The sequence below is a fragment of the Pelodiscus sinensis genome, chromosome 16, assembly GCF_052426305.1.
Source record: "Pelodiscus sinensis isolate ZL-2025 chromosome 16, ASM5242630v1, whole genome shotgun sequence".
NCBI lineage: Eukaryota > Metazoa > Chordata > Testudines > Trionychidae > Pelodiscus > Pelodiscus sinensis.
In genome coordinates this window covers 3,433,267-3,453,432 of record NC_143067.1, presented here as the reverse complement: position 1 = coordinate 3,453,432, position 20,166 = coordinate 3,433,267, and the positions used below count along the sequence as shown (strand labels likewise).

At 50.2% G+C, this 20,166-nt stretch overlaps 1 protein-coding gene across 1 annotated transcript in view; it reads left to right on the top strand.

Moving 5' to 3' along the window:
* Positions 1 to 20,166, top strand: part of ITK (IL2 inducible T cell kinase) — a 56,628-nt gene that overhangs the window by 8,347 nt on the left and 28,115 nt on the right. The window contains exon 2 of the mRNA XM_025179060.3: positions 16,045 to 16,149. Coding sequence (XP_025034845.2) covers positions 16,045 to 16,149 — 105 coding nt within the window. The remainder of the gene's footprint in view (positions 1 to 16,044; positions 16,150 to 20,166) is intronic.

Here is a 20,166-nt window from a genome sequence, read left to right as displayed (position 1 = left end):
CGTTGCTGCAGGGGGATCAGGTGAGCAGAGGAGGGCGTGGGGGTTAAGGCAGCTCCCTGCCTGGCCTGGCCTGGCTCCGCAGACAGCGCTGCGCCCCAGAAGTGGCCGGCAGCAGCCTGGCTCCTAGGCGGGGTGTGGCGGGGGGGAGAGCGCACAGGTCTCCGTGCCCTGCCCCTGCCTCGAGCACTAGCTCCGCATTCCCACTGGCTGGGAACCTGCAGCCGGCTGCTTCTGGGGGCAGCCTGGTCTGCGGTGCCAGGAGAGGCAGGAAGCTGCCTTAGGCCCCCCGCTGCACCGCTGACCGGGAGCCGCTCCAGGGAAGCCCCTCCTGCCCCAGCCCTGCCCCCCCCAAGCCAGAGCCCCTCCTGCACCTCAAAGCTCCTCCTCAGCCCCACCCCAGAGCCCACACTCCAGTCACATTCTGTTGGGTCGCGGCATCAACACTTTTCTTCAGCTGGGTCATGGGGAAAAAGAAATGTGAAACCTGCTGGGCTAGAGTAACTCTCTACCGATTGCTAGAGGCACTGCCCAGCAGAGGGTGGCTTTCCCCTGCCACCCTGATCTTCCCCTGCCCCACCCAGTGGCTGCCTGGCAGCTACAGAGGAGTGTCCAGGGGGCTACGGGGGCCGGAGATAAAGCAGAAGTGGAATCACTCCCCTTTTCAGCCCTACTTGCCCAGATCTATGTCCCTAGCCCAGCTGCCTACATGCACGGTGGAGATCCGGCGCCGAGTGAGGTTCGGCCGTGCAATGCACAGCTGAAAGCACGCTGCGTGCGACGTACCACCGAGTCCCACCCGCAGCAGAGTACAGAACAGTCAAGCAAAGTTGAAAGACGCTGTAGCTGAAGCAGAAAAGCAGAGGATGAAACAGCAGCAAAGACAATTACTGATCCCAACCCACGTTCCCGCTCATCTTTTCCATCCCTTTGTTTCCATTCATATGCGAAATAATTTGTGTGTGCATGGAGACATGTGCGAATGTGCACCATCAGTTGAAATAAAACCTCGCGGTGGGCACTCTGCTCATCCGCTGGGTGGCATTTGAATCTCTCCTGAGAGGCCGCACAAGCGCACAGCCAAGGGGGAACATGGATCCCAACGGAAGTCAGACTACCTAACTTCCAGTAACAGACTTCCAGTTCTGTGGTACAGAATCCTGCAGATGCTAGCGATACGTGTCTCAGCACTGTCCAGGTTACTATCCTGGCATGTGTACAATACACAACCACATATACGTGTTCAAAAGCTAAATGTATCACATGACTCAAAGCGTAGGCATAATTACCCAGAATCCCATGCAAAACCACAGTAACATCACCGATACATTTCCCACTTTCCCGTGAGGCCATTGGTACTGGACACTGTCAGAAAGAGGCTACTGAACTAGACAGACGATAGGTTAGACCCGGTGACCCAATCCCTCTCTACCTAGGAAAAAACGCTGCAGTTCCAAGACAGGGTAAAACACTTAATCCAGGGAAAATATCAGCTGTCAGTGACACCAGTCCAGCTTTCAGCACTTCTTAATACCTAACGAGAAGGCAATAGAACCCCCACGTGCAGCAGCGCGAGCAGGTGGCAAGCGACCACATAAATGGAAAGTTCAAGGTTGTAAATGTCATCAATAACTCTCGCTGATAACATGTGTTAACAGAATTATGATCATGGAAGGCACCGTGGTTTTTAATTATTATTTACAGTGTCCTCCCCCACTGTAATGTTACATTCCTGACGTAGGCCAGGTCTACACTAACGGGGAAGGTCAAATCAAGATATGTAACTCCAGCAATATTAATCACATAGCTGGAGTCGACGCACTTTGATTCAAGTTTCTCCACTGTCCACACAGCAGGAGGCAGACAGAAGCAAAATCTCCTGTCAGCTTCCCTTACTTCTCAAAGGAAGAGGAGTACTGGCTGCCAATGAGGGTGCCCTCTGAGTTTGATGTAGCAGGTCTTTACTAGACCTGCTAAATCAAACTCCGGAAGATCAATTGCAGCAGCATCAATCTTCCCCGGAGTAAAGACATGGCCTAGGTTATTGTCGGAGAAGGGCGAACTTAAGTAGCGGTGTGGAAATGGGAGGTCATGTGTTGCCATCAGTTCTGAAGCAGAATTCGCTCAGACCCACTCCCAAAGAAGTCTTTCCATTGAGCAGTCAGATCGGGTCCAAAGTGTGTGATGCTTGAAGAACAATAACATTTCCGTAATTAACAAACCAGGCATGCTTGGAGCAGCTTTGTGCTTTTTTTTCTGCTGTTATTCTTCTCCCTTTGGATCCCTTTCATGGCCCGGATTTAGAGTAGCCCCACTAAGCTGGTCGCCACTAGAAACGCTACATCAGCCCAACTGCATTGTGGAAACATGCCTGGTAAAGATGCTCCATGCAAACTTTCTCCCATCGGCATGGTTACGTCACTGCCGTGATGTTGGCAGGAGAACGTCTCCCATTGATATAGCTCCGGTGTGGCCAGCACTTAGGTTGCTGTAATTTTCCAATTTTGTTTCTTGCACCTTCAAAGGACTTGCTGCCTCGAGCCTTCCAGCCGTGCAGAACTTGGCATTTTTCCCAGGGCAGCCAGCTAGCCAGAACCATTCCTTTAGGCTTTGTCTACACTACAGGGTTTTGTTGCCACCTGCCTTTTGGCGACAAACAAGTGAGAGCCTTTACACTGCAATGGGACTTTTGTCAGGAAAAATGCCCACTCCTTTCTTGTTGACAAGGAGCCAATGTCAATAGAACTGGCTTCCTCCAGTATCCCATGATGCCTGCCCTGCTGGCTCTGCTCACTGTTTTGTGATCTCTGCTGCCCTGCAGGCATGCATCCCTCCCCTTTCAAAGCTCTGGGAAGTATGAAACAACTGAGTGAACGGCTCTGTTTGGGGAACAAAGAGCAAACCATTGGACTGCTCCTGTTCTACCCAACTAGGAACACAGGAGCAGGCAGAGAGACAGGCTGTTGCGCTACTTTGACATTCAGCAACACAAAGAGCTCACAGAACTACTCAAAATTCAGCTCCCAGCAGCCGAGGAGACTGTGGGAGAACTTATTTGGTCGACTTTTGGGTGCCAACATGTGTTTTACTGTCCAGAGGGGCTGTTAGCATCCAGTTCCCAACTTCCTTTTGGTGTCACAACAGCACTGGTCTCCCGGAGGCTAATTTGGATGGGAAAGGAGCCAGAACCGAAGATCTGAGCAGCCCTTAATGCTGAGGAATCCTGGTCCGAGGCTGGTGGCATGGGCCCCTCTTAATGGGGTTAGTTGTGGATTCTATTTTGTCACTTGCTGAAAAAGAACATTGAAATACTGTGCTTGAGGGGCATGTGTGTGCCCCTGTCCCTGACTGAAACGGCAGGTTTGCATGAGATGCTCCCTTTCCTGATTTCCTGAAGGCCCAACTTCAGGTTTTTTTCAGGGGCCGGTGTATGGAGGAATCTGCATTGCAGTGACCCAGGACAATCCCGGAGAAGGAATTCTGCAATTCCGTCTTTTCTTCCCCTTTTGCTCCCTGGGGTCCCCACTCCGCACTCCTCCATTTATAATCGGTTTTTTTTTTTGCTCTATTTGGCTGCGTGTCCAGGCCAGGTCTCCGGTGTCACTCATTTCTAAATCTTTAACCTGTCCGATCACTTGCCTTTCCCTTCTCTCTGTCTCCCATCCTTCTGATCCCTCCAATTAGTGTCTTTCTCTTTTCCCATCACCTTTTCCTTTGGGGACGTGATTTCTGAAGCTCTGAGATAAGTGCTCTTGTTGTTCTTAGACATCGTCACAAAGTCCTCAGCCCAGCAGTAGACGCTTTTCATTTGCCTTCCCTGTTCAAAACCCTCCCTAGAAGGAGAAGATGAATTTGGGTCCCAGGCCATCAAAGCACTGACACGTATGCATCTCTTTACAAGCACGTTTGTCGGTTCATAGATGTCAGTGGGACTGCTCATGTGCGTGAAGTGACACGCGTGTGTATGTGCTCTGCTGCAGCAGCCCATGGACTAGATTTAAAGGCTTGAGCACTCTATCCTAAAACAACAATCATAATAATCATTTACAGGGCTCGACAAACCGCGGCAAAATTCACTCACCAGCCCTACACCGCACATGCGCCAGACCCGCACTGTGCATACGTGCGCTGCCGGTAAACGGGGCAACCATCTGAAATCTACTCACCATGGACGAGTAGATACACGGATTTGTTGAGCCCTGACCATTTAGATCAAGTCTCAGTAAAGTTATTTAAAATGAGCCCAGAGACCTCGTTCCGCGTGAATCTGGTTTTACAGAACAAATAGGCCAATTAGCATATTCTCTCTATTGACCTACCTACTTAATAATAATGCTTAGCATTTTGATAGTGGCTAATATCTGAAAAGTGGTGCACGTGCATGGGTTGACTCTATAAAAACCAGGAACCATCCTGTGGCACATTGGAGACTAACCAAAATCGGTAGAATCATGAGCATCCGTGGGCAAAACACACTTCATCAGATGAACTGGAGTGAAATGTTACTTCCACTCCAATTCATCTGATGAAGTAGGTTTTTCCCACATACATAAACAGCAGAAGGAGTACCTGTCAATTGTAGGACCTGTGTTAATGAGGCTATAATGCCGTCAAGTGCCAGCAAAAATGCCCTTCTGACATATATACAGCCTCTCTCCACCTTACGAACCAGTTACGGACCAAGCAATTGGTTGTAACTCGGTTTGTTCGTAAGTCAGACCCCATAGAATTACACATGACCGCGCTGTTTGTAAGTGCGGATCGCGTTCATAACTCGGAGTCTGCCATTTACGACAGCTTCGGTCATACCTGCGAATGGTCATAAGTCAACTGTTTGCAACTTGGGGACTGGCTGTATTGGCCAAACTGGACAGTCTCTGAGACAAAGGATAAATGGACACAAATCACCCATCAGAAATGGTAACACACAGAAACCTGTAGGGAAACATTATAACCTGCCTGGACACTCAAACATGGATTTAAAAGCAGCTGTTCTCCTACAAAAGAATGTCACTAGCCAATTACAGAGTGAGTCTGCAGAACTGGAATTTATCTATAGATTTGACACCCTTACCCTAGGCTTAAACAAAGACATTACCTGGTTGGCGTGTTACAAAGCCAATTTCTCTTGCCGCTAACATCTTCATTTCCACATCAAAAGCTAAGAATGGGGTTGGGGGTGGGACTCATTCAGCCCACTTAATTAGCCTCACTTATATGGGCCCTACAATTGACGGGTACTGCTTCTGCTGTTTTATACTGGGTTTTGTTATTTCCACCTCAATTCATCTGATGAAATGAGTTTTGCTGATGAAAGCTTGTAAATCTATATATTTAGGTTCGTTTCTAAGATGCCTCAGGGACATTCATTTTTTTTATCGTCACAGACTAACACGCCTACGTCTCTGAGATTTTTGTACCCGTCTCTATAGCATTGCAATAACCATACTATATCTTATCAATATTTACCATAGTCATAGAATGTGACTAACTTTCTTTTGAGAATACATATGTGCATAATACCGTTACAGACAGCAATCAGTACAACGGATGTGTACAATACATAATTCTGCCTCATTTCTAGAGTTGAGTTTAGGCTCTTATTTTCCCGCTGTGAGTTCAGAGAAAAAGGCCAGTCTGCTTCAAATGACTTTTCAAGCCTTTCCCAAACTGGTATACACACATCTGTCAACATGCTGATTTTTAATTTCAGCCTGTGTTTACTGTTCCCCGGTGCTCACAGACCAAGCATGCTCCCGGGAACAACACACGCCATTGTACTGTTGGGACAGGGTAACCTTGATGCCCATGGATCAGGAATAATGTCAAGTGTGGTTGTGCCCTGCGAAGTGACTTTGTAAAAATGTCACCTTCTTACACGCGAGAGCTGCTCCTTGGGTGCATTCGGCGCCACCGCTGCTGCCTTTGCCGACACAAATAATTGTTTTCTGCTTTTTGCTCCTGGTAGCCCTCCAGGGCCCACTCGGCTAGAAGAGAAGGGGTTGGTTTCTGTTCCTTCTTGTACATCAGCGACAGCGCTGTTTGCCAAGTGTTATTCCCTTGCACCAGGGGGTCACACAGCTGGGGCTACAATTACCCGACCATAATTTGGCCTGCCGAGTCTTGCTTTCAGGGGATGATGCATTTGAAGAAAAGAGCCCAGCTTGGGGGGTCAGTCCCAGGTTAAGTTTGCAGCATTGACAGTACAGGTTGCACCTCTGAAAAACCAGCACTCTCTGGTCTGGCAACATTGGTGGTCCTGCTGGTCCAGTCGGTACTGGGGGCAGCACGGTCGACAGCCCAGCCAGGGCCAGGAGTGGGGCCAGAGTCCCAGAGCAGTCCCCCACATCCTGCAGCAAGTGGGGTGGGGCCGGAATCCCCACCTGTCCCCGGCAACTGAGGCTGGTGCTGTGCAGCACAAGCTGGAGCCTACGGCAGCCCAGGCCAGCCAGGGAGCCGGTAACAGCTGGGCAAGCAGCCCAGCCAGGCTAGTAGAGGTTTGGGGGGCAGAAGCTGGGTGTCTCCTGTGGGTGGCCAGTGGCAGGGGACCTCCCCTAGTCCAGAAAATTCTCCAGAGTGCCGGACCAGGGAGGTCCAACCTGTACTTGCAAACTGATCCCGTTGGACATGGATGTCGCTGAGAAGCAATGAACACGGAAGCCCCCAATTCTGTTTTTAAAAGCTCTTGGTGAAGCATTGCACGTGCAGAGGGGAACCATTCACATGCCCTGGGCAAAGCCTGGTCCTATTGAAATCCATGGCGCCACTCCCATAGAGCGGCGCAATTAGCCTCCTTCATTACTGCACTGATGTTCAACCAGTACCCACAATATCCTGGACAAGTTAACTCCCCAGGTTGGAGAGCTGGTGCCCTTAACTCGTACTTGCACAGCACAGCTCCTGCAGGAAGTACAACGGGTACAGCTGTACGTGACACAGAGCATGGCAACGTTACGTATTGGTAATACATTGGACTAACAGGGCACTGCACAGCCAGTTCTGCCGTCTCTTTGGGGCGGACGTGTAATTACCATGACCATTAACAAGATATGCAGATGTACATCAGAAAGACAATGCCTCCCCCCTCCCCCTCACTACAACTCATTTCAGAGGGATGAGGGATTCTAAACACTTTTTCAGTGGATGCTGAGGGTTATGTCCTGCTGCAACAGGTTGAACCTCTCTCGTCCAGCACCCTCAGGACCTGACCAGTGCTAACCCAGAGAATTTGCCGAATCACAGGAGGTCAATATTGTCTAGCAGCACTACCAGCACTTCCACTGCTGATTGGGCTCTTAGAAGACATTTAGGGGTAAATTAGAGCTAAACAACAGCACAGAGCACTGAGAGCCAGGCCTGGAGGCTGTAAACAAACTTTATGGGACTGCAGGAAGCTTTGTCACACCCATGCTAAGTGGACAGCCGGCTCACTAACTTCATGCCGGACCACGGATGTTGCCAGACCAGAGAGTACCGAATTAGACAGGTTCCATCTGTATTGCTAATACTCTATATAGGCTACATCTAGACTGGCATGATTTTCCGCAAATGCTTTTAATGGAAAACTTTTCCGTTAAAAGCATTTGCGGAAAAGAGCATCTGGATCGGCACGGACGCTTTTCCGCAAAAGCACTTTTTACAGAAAAGCATCCATGCCAATCTAGATGCGCTTTTGCACAAAAAAGCCCCAATCGCCATTTTCGCGATCGGGACTTTTTTGCGCAAAACAAATCTGAGCTGTCTACACTGGCCCTCTTGCACAAAAGCTTTGCGCAAAAGGGACTTTTGCCCAAACGGGAGCAGCATAGTATTTCCACAAGAAGCACCGATTTCTTACATGAGATCGTCAGTGTTCTTGCGGAAATTCAAGCGGCCAGTGTAGACAGCCGGCAAGTTTTTCCGCAAAAGCAACTGCTTTGGCGGAAAAACTTGCCAGTCTAGACACAGCCACTGATAATAAAAAACAGGACTATGTAGCACTTGTTAGTCTTTAAAGTGCTACATAGTCCTGTTTTTGTTTCAGCTACACCAGACTAACACGGCTACTTTTCTATCACTACTCTCTGATAATTGCTGCTCGAAAACATACTTCATGCGCAGTGGGGGCTAGCTGCAGGCAGGTGACACGTGTTTGGATTTTTTTCTGGTCTCACACTAGCGGCACGTCGCCTCAGAGAAAGAACAAACTGTTTTGGTCTCACCACTAGAAACCCGCAGTGTGGGAGACTCGAGCATCTACTGCTGCATGCGAAGAACAGCCAGAGCAGTGGGGTGGAGGCCGGCGGGCCGGGGCTGGGAGAGGGGCTTGGATTCCCCAGCCTTGCTAGATCTCGCTGGAGAATCCCAACAGTTCAGTAACGCGGACTGGCTCCCAGGAGGTGTCTTCAGACCCCGATTCATGCCCCTAACTAGACAGAGCCAGTGACCCCTGGGAGAAAGGGGGGCTCCAAGCGTTACACACGTGCTGAGGCTTGAGAAGTAATTTCCACATCTTTCTCTATAGGCAGCAGTAAATTAACATTCCCTGCAATCGATCAGTCAGTCAGGTGCACTCAGTAGTGCCCAGCCGAGAGGGGGACCCCTCTGTGCTAGGGGCTGTACAAACAGTGGCAGGCGGCCCTTGCCTCAAAGAGCACCCCTCTAACAGCAACGGCTGGGGGTGGGGCGGAGTGTAACACAAGCAGAGAGGTCAGTGTAACCGCGGCAAAGAGCATGTGAGTTCTATGGTTTTTATTGGGGGAGCAGGGTAAGGTGCCAGGGGCGGGGGGTTAGCTAACAGAAAAGGGGAGGGGAGGACGCAGGGCGAGGGGACAGAGGGAGCCTGGGCGGGAGGGGTGCGGAGCAAACAGCCAACCAGTCCCAGCCAGAAGGGCAGGAAATGGTAGCAGTGCCCGGTGCTCCCGCGGCTGTAGTCTCTGGCTGGCTCCTGCCGGCAGTTTCTTTCCCAAAGGTCACGTGCTTGTGGGGAAGAGAGGCCCTGCCAGGGTCTGGGGCACCCTAGGCAGGGGGCTGGCGCCGGGGGGACTGGGTTGCTCTGACCAGGCACCCGTGGGGGGGCTGGGTCCTTAGGCTCGTGACTCTGCGGGGGACGGTGCGGGGCCCGGTGAACCCCGCGGGTTTCTGTTTGCCACGGTGAATCCTACGGGGTGGCCAATTCCTGCGGCTTTCCGACGCGCCACCCGCAGCTTCTGCTTGTCAGAATGAACGACTCCAGCCTGCCGGCCTGGGAGAACCCTGGGAGCCCTCTGCCTCCCAGCAGGCCCCGAGCTCCGCCGGAACTTCACTCGTCTACCCTGCTTGGGACGTGTCCATGCAGCCCCTGTCCCTCCTCCCCTTCTAGCTTCAGGTCTTTCCGCCTCTCTCTGTCCCCTCCCGTTTGGGGAGCCCTGTACCTTCCCCTGGGTTTTCACTGGGCGTCGTGCTGGACTACTCCTCTTTGGGGAGGTTGTCCAGGGGGCCTTCTTCTCCCTGACCCCAGGCCTCTCCCGGAGACAAGGCCACCCAAACACGTTCTCTTCTTCAGCAGCAGCTATGGGACTCCTCCGGGCTGCTGCTGCTGCTGAGCTAGAGGTTTACCCAGACTCTAAGGGCTCCTCGACACTGCAATGAAAAACCTGCGACACCATCGTGGTTAGCCCGGGTCAGCTCAAGCTTGTGTTCCCTGTAAGCTGTGCCCTTGTGCACTCACGAGAGAAGCCAGTGCGTCCAGATGATCAGCAGAGCCCACGCAGCTAGGTTTCTGTTTTCCTGGTGGTGCACATTCCTGACTGCCATGGTGCATGTAGAAAACTTTATTCTGCACATGGGTGGAAAAGGTTAGAGGGAACATTGGGCTTAAGCTGTGGATGTTTGGGCTCAGGCCAGAGGGTTCCAGAGGACAAGTTCCAGCCCTAGCCCAAATGGCTATACTTGTATTGATGGCCGTGTAGCTGAACCTGAGGCCGCTGACCCTGCTCTGAGACTGGGTGCGGTGGGTTTTTTATTGTGGTGGAGTTACGCCCTCCAGGTTGAGAATTCCAGGGGTTTTCTTAGCTGCCTGGAGACGTTAAAGTGCCCAGCACCCAACAGCAACGAGAATGCTTTCTGGTTCTGGAGATTAGCGGGAGGGATGAGCCTCAGCGCAGTGGGCGGAAGGAACGGGTCAGGTGGTGTAATGGGACGTCACTCACCTCACCCAACTGGCCCCCTTTTGGCCAAGTGCCTGCACCTGCATTCCTTGCTGTTGCAGCCCCCCTGCAACCTCAGCCCTGTCTGAGCCTTTTAAGCTTCCAGAAGGAACTGCCTCATTCTGGCCCAACAGCTTCCTTTTAACAGGCTTGCTGGGCCCTGATTGGCCAGGTCCTTGTGCCACTCTAGCTTTCTTGGAGGACTTCTCTGTGGTTTGCTGGGCAAGGCCACAAGCCTCCAGCAGGGGGCTTCAGAGCCAGGTCCACCCCATCACAGGTGAGCAGAAGGAACTGGCTAGCCGGCCACTCCCTCCAGCTGACAGACATGCAGAGCTCAATGCCCCTGGCCCTTCCCCTCAGAAAGTGATGGCACCATGGGCGCCCTGAAGGAGGCTGGTTTTTTGCTGGATGTGGAACCACTGAACCAAGTCAACCGCCGTTGGCGTGGAAATAAATCCTGCCTCTGCAGTTCAGTACAACAGGGCCCAGCTGCAGTAGGAGGAAGTGAGCTCTGAGGAGCCTAGGCCAGGACCTGCAGCATGATGGGAACAGGAGAGGACAGGGGTGGGCTAGCAGTACCTACCCTGGCCATTCAGGCTGAGTGTCTCACCCCTTTGAGGTCTGCTGAAAAAGACAGACACTGTTCCCTGCATGTAAGCAAATTTCACACTCTCCACCAAACGCTCAACACACCTGAGAGGCACTTGGCTTTGGGTTTCTTCACAAAACTTTCTCAGAACTCTCTCTGGGCTCTCGTGTCGCTTCAGTGACACAGAGCCCAGCTCAGGAAAGCCCTGCTTAAAGCACTCAACTCCAGTGCAGTGTGTGTGTGGGGAGGGGGGGGGGGGGAGCTTTCACCTCAAGCCCCACCCCATGCGCAAACTGCCTCAGTTTCCCTTCCATTCGCCCTCCGAAAGGAATGAAATCTCTCGGCGGCCGACTCAAAGGCCCGCCTCTGGGCGCAGTTCATTCATGTGTATGTTCACCAAGCCGCAACACCCGCAGGATAGAGCTGTTCTCTCCACCCCCCCAAAGAACAGCAGGGACAGGCGCAGACGCTACCCACGCCTCCCGCCCAGGGGGTTGTGCCCCAGTTTCCTGCCTGAGAGCCAGTTTCCATTCTGCCCACAGTTTTTTTGCCCTTGTTCCAGGGCCCTGCCCCCCAGGCTGTTCAACTGAGAGTTACCAATAACTTGCTACCGGGCCAAGGCTCCCCGTAGTGTTCTATTCCCCAGGCTTCCCCGCCTGTGAGTCCTCCAACCCCTGTTCCTGGGTCCTCCAGCATCAGCCCTCCAGGCTCAGCATCCCCGACCACGCTGGTTCTTCCCCTTTTCCCAGGGCCCTCCTCAGGAGCCCACCTTCAACTCAGCAGGGCTCAGAAGATAAGAACAGGCCAGTCTGCATCCACAACTGCAAAGTCTCTACCATCGCTCATCACACTCAGCCCTGTCCCCTGGGTCTCCTGTAACTCTCTCGCCAGCTGCTCCTGCGACAGGCAAACACAGGTTGAAAGTTAAGCAGGCGCCTAAGGGCTATCCTGGATTGGGGCCATCCTTTGGAATCCCAAAGAGCTAGCTAGTACCCCACCAACTTCCACCTGCCCCGGCAGCAGCCGCAGAACCCCGAGAAATCAGTGGGGTGGGGGAGCCCTAGCAGGCGCTGGAGTAACGCAGGGTTACGAGTGCAGTGCATGAAATCTCTGCGCGGCGCTCGAGCCTGTTCAGTGCTGTTAGTCCCTGACTTTCAGGAGCACCCTTGAGCCGTTTCAGTTCCTTTGCAAGACGTTTAAGTCACCTAACTACATGGCCGCAGGCTAGGATAGTCCCTGGACACGCACGGAGCATATCTTATTGTATAATGCTACGCCCACATCTTGAACACTGCATACGGAGGTGGTTTCCTCCTCTCAAAAAAGATCTCTTGGCATCGGAAAAGGTTCAGAAAAGGACAACAAAAAGGACAAGGGGTTTGGAACGGGTCCCGTATGAAGAGATTAAAAAGACTGGGACTTTTCAGTTTAGAAAAGGGGAGACTAAGGGAGGATAGGATAGAGGTCTATAAAATCATGACTGGTATGGAGAAAGAGAAGTTATTTACTTGTTCCCATAAGAACTAGGGATCATCAAACGAAACAAATAGGCAGCAGGTTTTAAAACAAACAAAAGGAAGGTTTTCTTCATGCAGCGCACAGTCAACCTGTGGAACTCCTTGCCAGAGGATGTCGTGAATGCCAGGATTTGAAAAAGAGAGTTTGAAAAAGAGTTAGATAAATTCATGGAGGAAAGGTCCACCAATAGATATTAGCCAGGATGGGTAGAAATGGTGTCCCTAGCCTCTGTTTGTCAGGGGCTGGAAATGGATGACAGGAGAGAGATCATTTGATGATTCCCTATTCTGTTCACTCCCTCTGGGGAATCTGGCATTGGCCACCATCAGCAAACAGGACACTGGGCTCAATGGACCTTTGGACAGGCCACTCTTATGAAGTGTACATGATGGAGAGAGTCCAGTAAAGTCCCTGAAGTATTTAGCACCAACCAGCTAAGGGCAGAGAAAGGAACTGAGGACCAAGACAGCTGCTTCCTAGGTATTTAATTATAACCTAGGCACACTGAGAATAGCAACCAGAAAGGTATGGACATGTCTGGTGTCAGCTGTTTGCTCCCCCCACCCTTTTTGGAAGGAAATGCTGAGGTTTTCTGAGACCACTTTAAAGAGACGTTTTATTTGGCTTTGCAAAATGGCACCGTTGCTTTGGTGCGAGGGGCGTGCAATCAGGCAGCACAATGATTCATGCACCTGCGGGGTTGTAATTGCCCTCTGCCGACAAAGGGCCACTCTGTCTGAGGGATCCACAGACACTCAGCTGTTGAAAGAGTTCTAGAATTGGCATGAATACGCCGGCGGGGAGGATGGGAGGATAATGACACAGCCCTATGCGATGGCTTCCCTCTCCCTATCCTGCTGAGCTGGGAAAGGCAGCAACCAAAACCCAGCTGCTGTTCCTCTTAGAAATAAAAGGCAGAGAACATGCTCAGAAAAACACTGGCTCTGAAAGACGTGTGGTTACAGCCTGGGATGTCAGTGTAATAAGGCTTTTGCATCAGCTATGGGCTAAAACAAAATGGCAGGTTTTTACAGGCAATGGAATGGCATTTTAGAGGCCCGGTCTATGCTACCAGAGAAAATTGACCTAAGATACTCAACGCCAGCTATGAACATTTCTGCCGTACTCCCACAGAGAGAGGTCGACAGGAGAAACTCTCCTGTCAACCTCCCTTCCTCCTGGCAACCTGGTGGAGAACCCAGGTCGACGGGGGCATCATCAGTAGTCGATTTAGTAGGTCCTTACTAGACCCACTCAATCAAACTCCAAGAGACTGCTCTCCGGAGCATCACTCTCGGGGTAAGTGAAGACAAGCCCTTAGTGTCTCATGGGAGGGGGATAAGTTTGCAGGGATAGCACGACTGGAAGAGTGACCTGCTGCTATGGAGGAGAAACTGAGGAAGAGGAGTAAATAGGTGAGAATGAAAGAAAAGAGGCAGCTGGTGGCGAGAACGAGGGTGAAGCAAGCCCATGTCAAGATTAGAGTTATCCCTGTCCTGAATAGGGCCGTGTCTACACTTGAAGGCTTTGCTGGCAAAGCACTCCTACTAGGAATGTATCACAATATTAACTATCTGCCCTTTGACTGGGATAGCTCAGGCTGAGTTCCATGGTAAGTCGGGTCTAGATTAGTTCTGCTGGCCAGGACAAAGGTCTCCACAAAGCCAGAGAGAGTTGGACAAGTCTCTTCTCCTCCTCCATGATTATGAATCCCTGGGTGCAATTTACTCCAGAGCAATGGGGCTTCGTGCCCAAGGCGAACCTCACTCGTTGTGATCAGTAGCATCCGCTACTTCATTCAGATTACACCCAGGCAGGCAGCTGAAAGGCAGCAACGGAACAAAGGATACAAAGTTGTCTCCAAAGCCCATTTACCAGCACAACGGTCCTAGCTACCTGTTGTTTTAGAAATGAAAGGGCCCTTTGCACCATGGTGTTCTGGAAGTTTTTGCAGAGCTGAGCTGGAAGACAGCGACACTGTTTAATCCTGGGCGAAAAAGAATCAAAACAGGAAACGAGTTTTGCTCCGAAGAGCAAGGGGGTTTTGTAGTGAATCCTTCAGAAGAATGCACGAGATAACAGGCATCTGAGCAAGTCCTTTCTGCTGGACACCGCTTTTTTGTTAAGCAGTCTCACTTGTGAAGCTGCCCACAACTTGATCGTGAATGCAGAGTGGGGATTAGGAGGAAAGAAATGAACAGAGTAAAGCTATCGAAATGCAGCCATTTTGCTTTCAGGGGTTGAAAGCACACGTTTTCTTGGGGCTCCCTTTGTCTTTCCCCATTCCATTAATCTAGTTGGTGTTTTCTGTACACTTAAGCAAGTTAGGAAATAATAGTTTTTTAAAGGAAATATTGAAAAAAAGGTTTATTTCAAGATTTCTTGTCATAATATTTGTGTGTATTTTTGACTAAAAATCCAAATGGAAAAGTGTTTGTTTCTTTCTTTGTTTTTTAAAATCAAATTCAATACAAAATTCAATTTTGGTAAAAATGTTCAGATTTTGAAAACCAAACCCTTAACATTTCTATCCACAGGCGAACTGATGACCAAAATTTTCACAGAACAAATTTTCAGTTTCAGCTTTTCAAGTGTAAAATTAGACAATTTCTACCACAATGAAAATTTTCATTAACATATTTTGGTTTGGTCAAAAAGCCATATTTTTCTAGAAAAAAATGTTTCCATCACAAAAAAAATTGACACACACACACACACACACACACACCCGCCCTATAATTAACTGCAGTTTGAACCTCTCTAGTCCAGAACTCCCTGGTCCAGAAACATCTATTGTCCGGAATGATGTTAGTGAGCCAGATGTCCACTTTCCATGAGTGTGGCCAAGTTTCCTGCGGTCTCATAAAGTTTATTTACAGCCACCAGTCCTGGCTCTCAGTGTTCTGTGCTGTTATTTAGCTCTAATTTACCCATATATGTCTTCTAACACCCCAGTAAGCAGTGGATGTGTTGGTAATGCTGCTAGACAATCATGACTTTCCATGGGGTCCTGAAGGTGCCAGACTACAGAGATTCAACCTGTACCTGCCGTGTTCAGCCTTTTACATTTTCAGAGTGCTTTTCAAACACAAGGTTTTGATCCTACTCCTTTAAAGTAAATGGCCCATCTGCCTTGTATTTCACAATCAAGCTTTGCCTAATTACTCAATTCATCTTCATTTCTACTCTGCACTGGTTAGGCCTCAGTTGGAGTATTGTGTCCTGTTCTGGGAACCGCATTTCAAGAAAGATGTGGAGAAATTGGAGAGGGTCCAGAGAAGAGCAACAGGAATGATTAAAGTTCTAGAGAACATGACCTATGAAGGAAGGCTGAAAGAACTGGGTTTGTTTAGTTTAGAAAAGAGAAGATTGAGGGGGGACATGAGAGCCGTTTTCAGGTCTCTAAAAGTGTGTCATGAGGAGGAGGGAGAAAACTTGTTCATCTTGGCCTTTGAGGATAGAACAAGAAGCAATGGGCTTAAACTGCAACAAGGGAGGTTTAGGTTGGACATTAGGAAAAAGTTCCTAACTATCAGGGTGGTCAAACACTGGAATAAATTGCCCAGGGAGGTTGTGGAATCTCCATCTGTGGAGATATTTAAGAGTAGGTTAAATAAATGTCTATCAGGGATGGTCTAGTCAGTACTTGGTCCTGCCATGAGGCAGGGGACTGGACTCAATGACCTCTCGAGGTCCCTTCCAGTCCTAGTATTCTATGATTCTATGATTAGCCAAATCAGAATAATTAACCAAAAACTCTTTTCTTTCTCTCAGAAAAAAAGAATTTTGAAGGGCTCCATTGAACTGTCCAGGATCAAATGTGTCGAAATTGTGAAAAGCGACATCACAATTCCCTGTAACTATAAATATCCCTTCCAGGTAAGTCTGCCTTCAAGAATAATATTACTGTCTTTTGCATAATTTCTAACAGAAACTCTGTCTCACAACACACGTAGGAGTAAATGAATGCAGTGGCAGTGATATATAATAGCAAAGGAAAAAAGAAAGGAGCAATAAATATGCTTTTTAGCTAAAGTGTGAAAAGTAATGGAGAATCAAAGACTGAGTCTTTCCGTTGACTACACCGCGATTTTCCGCCTGTAGTCCACAGAGCCCCGGAGTGCCACAGAATATGTTAGGGGCCTGTGAAAGGTTTTCATTACCACAGAACAGTGGTTTTCAACCGGCAGGCAGTAGCCTCATGGCAGTCCATAAGAGTCCCAAAGGGAGCTGCAGCTTTATTTGAAATTTGTTAGGGGTCCACAAATGAAACAAGGCTGCAAACCCCTGGATTACACAAATTCATCGATTTTAGGTCGAGAAGGGACCTTTGGATCATTTGGACTGGCCTCCTCTATAATGCAGGCTACAGAATTTTGTCCAGTTATTCCCCTATGAAGCCTACTAGCTCATGTTTGATGAAAGCATCTTCTGGAGAAGCATCCAGTCTTGATCTGAAGACAGAAAATGCTGGGGGAGTGGAAGGAGAATTCATGCCCCTTGGTAGTTTGTTTCTGTGGTTAATCACCCTCCCGAGTAGGGAATCACTCATTTCAGTGGGGTTTAGATCAGGCCCAACCGAGGAGAGAATGGCGAAAACATGGAGTCTACAAAGAACAGATGCAAACATGCCGCCTTTACCCTCCCAATGCATTAGACGTTCCGTAGCGTTAGGTGGCATCGATTGAGAATTCCCATTCGGCTCTTTCACCTGATTGGCCACCTTTTGCAATTGGATTACAAATCTCATGCTATTAGGGCCTTTTCCTTAAGGCTACAGCCTCTGGAGGCAAGGGAGAGCAGGCAAATCGCCTTGGATACATTTCTAGGCCTCACCGTTGCAGCGAAAAGCTTGAAAATGGTACCCCAGGGCATCCTACAGACTCAACAATCCAGAAAGAAAAGCACCTGCCATTTCTTAGTCCATAAACGTTCATGAGTCGGGGGCCTGACTCGTGATTTTGAACCTTTGGCGATCACAATATCGCGATCCTAATGGAGGGGATAGCTCCATTTCTAGCATGGTAATCTAAACACACAGAATGCACATTGACCACGTGCTTTGTGGACTGTTCATTGGCCTCCGGGCTCTGTTCACCGTGGGTGAAATGCCCCTAGGAGCCGTGGCGTGCACCAGCTTACAGAGCGATAATAAGGGGGAGCAATTAACGCCCAGCGCAGGGTTGGACTCAGGAGTCACTTTGTGACCGTAGAGAAGCTGCACAGTTCTCTGCTCCGAGGGCGGCTTCATTTTAGAGGGGCCCAACCTTAGAAACTGGGGGCTTTGTGGGGCCGGGTCCCTGCACTTCCCACCGGAATCAGCCAGAGATGTGTGTCTGTCAACCCCCCACAAACCAGGGCCCCACTGCTGTGCTAAGCCCCTTTCCACCAACCAAGCTGTGCTGAGCCCTGTTGAGGGCACTGGAAGAGGTGGCTGCTACAGGTGTGGGAAGTAGGGGTGTGGGGCCGCAGCACCCCCAGGTTTTGCACCTGCCTTCCCCATGCCCGCGAGCCAGCCCTGCTGCCAGCTTCTCCAGCCTGGGGTCCTGGCCTCCAGGAGGCCCTGTGGGGTTCTGCCTCCACGGGCTTTGCCGATCTCCTGGATTCCCATTATCTACTGGCTTCACAGGGTCTGCCAGCCCACTGGCCCTCCCTGGCCCAGGGTCCCGCCACCGACCCAGGGCTCTGCAGTCCGGCCTGGGGCAGTCAAGGCAGCCAACTCTCCTGGACTGGGCGCCATTTGCAGCCATGGAGTCTGGTCTGTTTGGACCAGGAGAGTTGGCCACCTGATCTCAACTGGGCTAAATGGGGGATAGGGGGGTGCCGCTCAGCACCCTCACCCCCAAAATAGCTCCAGCGCCACTAGCCGCATGAGTCCCCCACAGGCCAGATCTCTTTATAGAGGTGGGTATCAGATAACGGTCAGGCCCTCAGAAAGGTGCAGCCTTGCTCAGCCATTTTCTAGGACCAAGAGAAGTTGAGGGGGGGGGGGGGGAGGAGAGGGGCTGCAAATGGCTTCCAGTGTGTGGCTCATCACAGAGGATGCTGAACAGCTCTGCCAGCTCGGGGCCCGCTGGGCCTGGCCGCCCCGGAGGAGAGGTTTTGCTGGGGTTATTCGCCAGCTTCCAGTCTCTCCGTGTTACTGGAGCATGGCCACGGATTAGCCATTTGGTTCCTGGAAATACCAATACCTAAAAAGAAGAAACCCCCCTCAGTTGGCTTCTTTCGCCTGACTACGGCCATTTTCCTTGAAAAATAAAACAAAGCTGGCGCAGGGAGCGGGATCAGCGCCGAGGGGCGGGCTCTTCTCGAGATGTCGGACACACAGCAGACGCGCTGTGAACGATGCACAGATGTTGCACCTGCTAAGAGCAAAGTACAAAAAAAAAAAAAGTCAGCTGTATCCTGCCGTAGAACCACCGACGGCTTTGTTTAGTTGTGTGGCTTGGTACACGAGGCAGCGCCGTGCAATACAGCCCAGTGTGTTCAGCGGCTTTGGGTTTTTTGGGTTTTTCTGCACACTTTAGAAGTTTGCTGCAGGCTTGAAAAAGTAACTTGTAATTTCCAAACACTGTACAACACACAGCAGCACCAGAAGAGTTGTCCAGAGTCAGTGGGAGACAGGCCGGTGCCCCTTTCTATTTTTTGTTGGACGGGCGGTAATTTATCAATCTAAGGGGAATCCTTCAGGGTTCCCAAAGCTACATGGCACTCGGGTGTGTCCACCGAGAAATCAACTCCTTTAAAACACGGTCATAAACGCTCACCATTCCTCCATAGGGGATACTGTTTAAAGAGCAGCTGGTATCTCACAAAAATCTGTTTGGAGACGATGACCCTAAATACGACCAAATTTGCTCGAGTGTCACAAATGCTCTGCATTTCTCTTCCCACGTATGTTCAGAAGTAGGGACAACTTTATGAAAACAGCATAGAATCATAGAATATTAGAACTGGAAGAGACCTTGAGAGGTCATCGAGTCCAGTCCCCTGCCTTCACGGCAGGACCAAGCACAATCTAGATCAGGGGTTCCCAAACTGGGGGCATGAAGAAATTCCAGGGGGGGTGCAAGGTGACCCAGCCCTCCCATTAATCTCCCACACCCCCCAAGTTTTGCTGCTATTTTTGTTTCTCGCCCCCAGTCAGTTCCTTTCCCCCTCGCCCTCCTAACAAGTTTTGCTGCTATTTTTTTTGGGGGGGGGGAGGTGTGAGGGTTTCTTAAAAATCAAAATGGGGGTGTGATGCCGAAGTTTGGGAACCACTGGTCTAGATCATCCCTGACAGGTGTCTGTCTAACCTGCTCTTAAATATTTCCAGAGATGGAGATTCCACAACCCCCCTAGCCAATTTATTCCAGTGTTTAACCACCCTGACAGGTAGGAAGTTTTTCCTAATGTCCAATCTAAACCCCCCTTGCTGCAATTTAACCCCATTGCTTCTTGTCCTATCCTCAGAGGCCAAGGAGAACAATATTACTCCCTCCTCCTTATAACACCCCTTTAGATACTTGAAAACTGCTGTCATGTAGCATCTTTGTAGCGTAATAATTTGCTTGCTTATTTCCCACCTAAAATCCTACAGCCAAATTCTGCTCAGTTACCTTGGAGTAAATCCTGATTAGAATTCAACAGGGTTGCTCAGAATATGCACCATTACCAGTGAGAGCAGAACTGTGCGCTAGCATTTCTGGCCAAGACAAACTGCGTGAGCAGACACAGGGATGCTGCTGCCGTACAAATGTTAGTAACAGGAGAAGCTGAAAATACGGGGCCAAATCCCCAGCTGGCAGAGTGGACCGAGCCTGCATCATTTCACTCGTGTTTCCTTCACGGTCGAGAGCTGTACCCCAAAGACTGTCTCTGCTGAATGCTCTTCTGAGCAGCATTCTCTGTCGA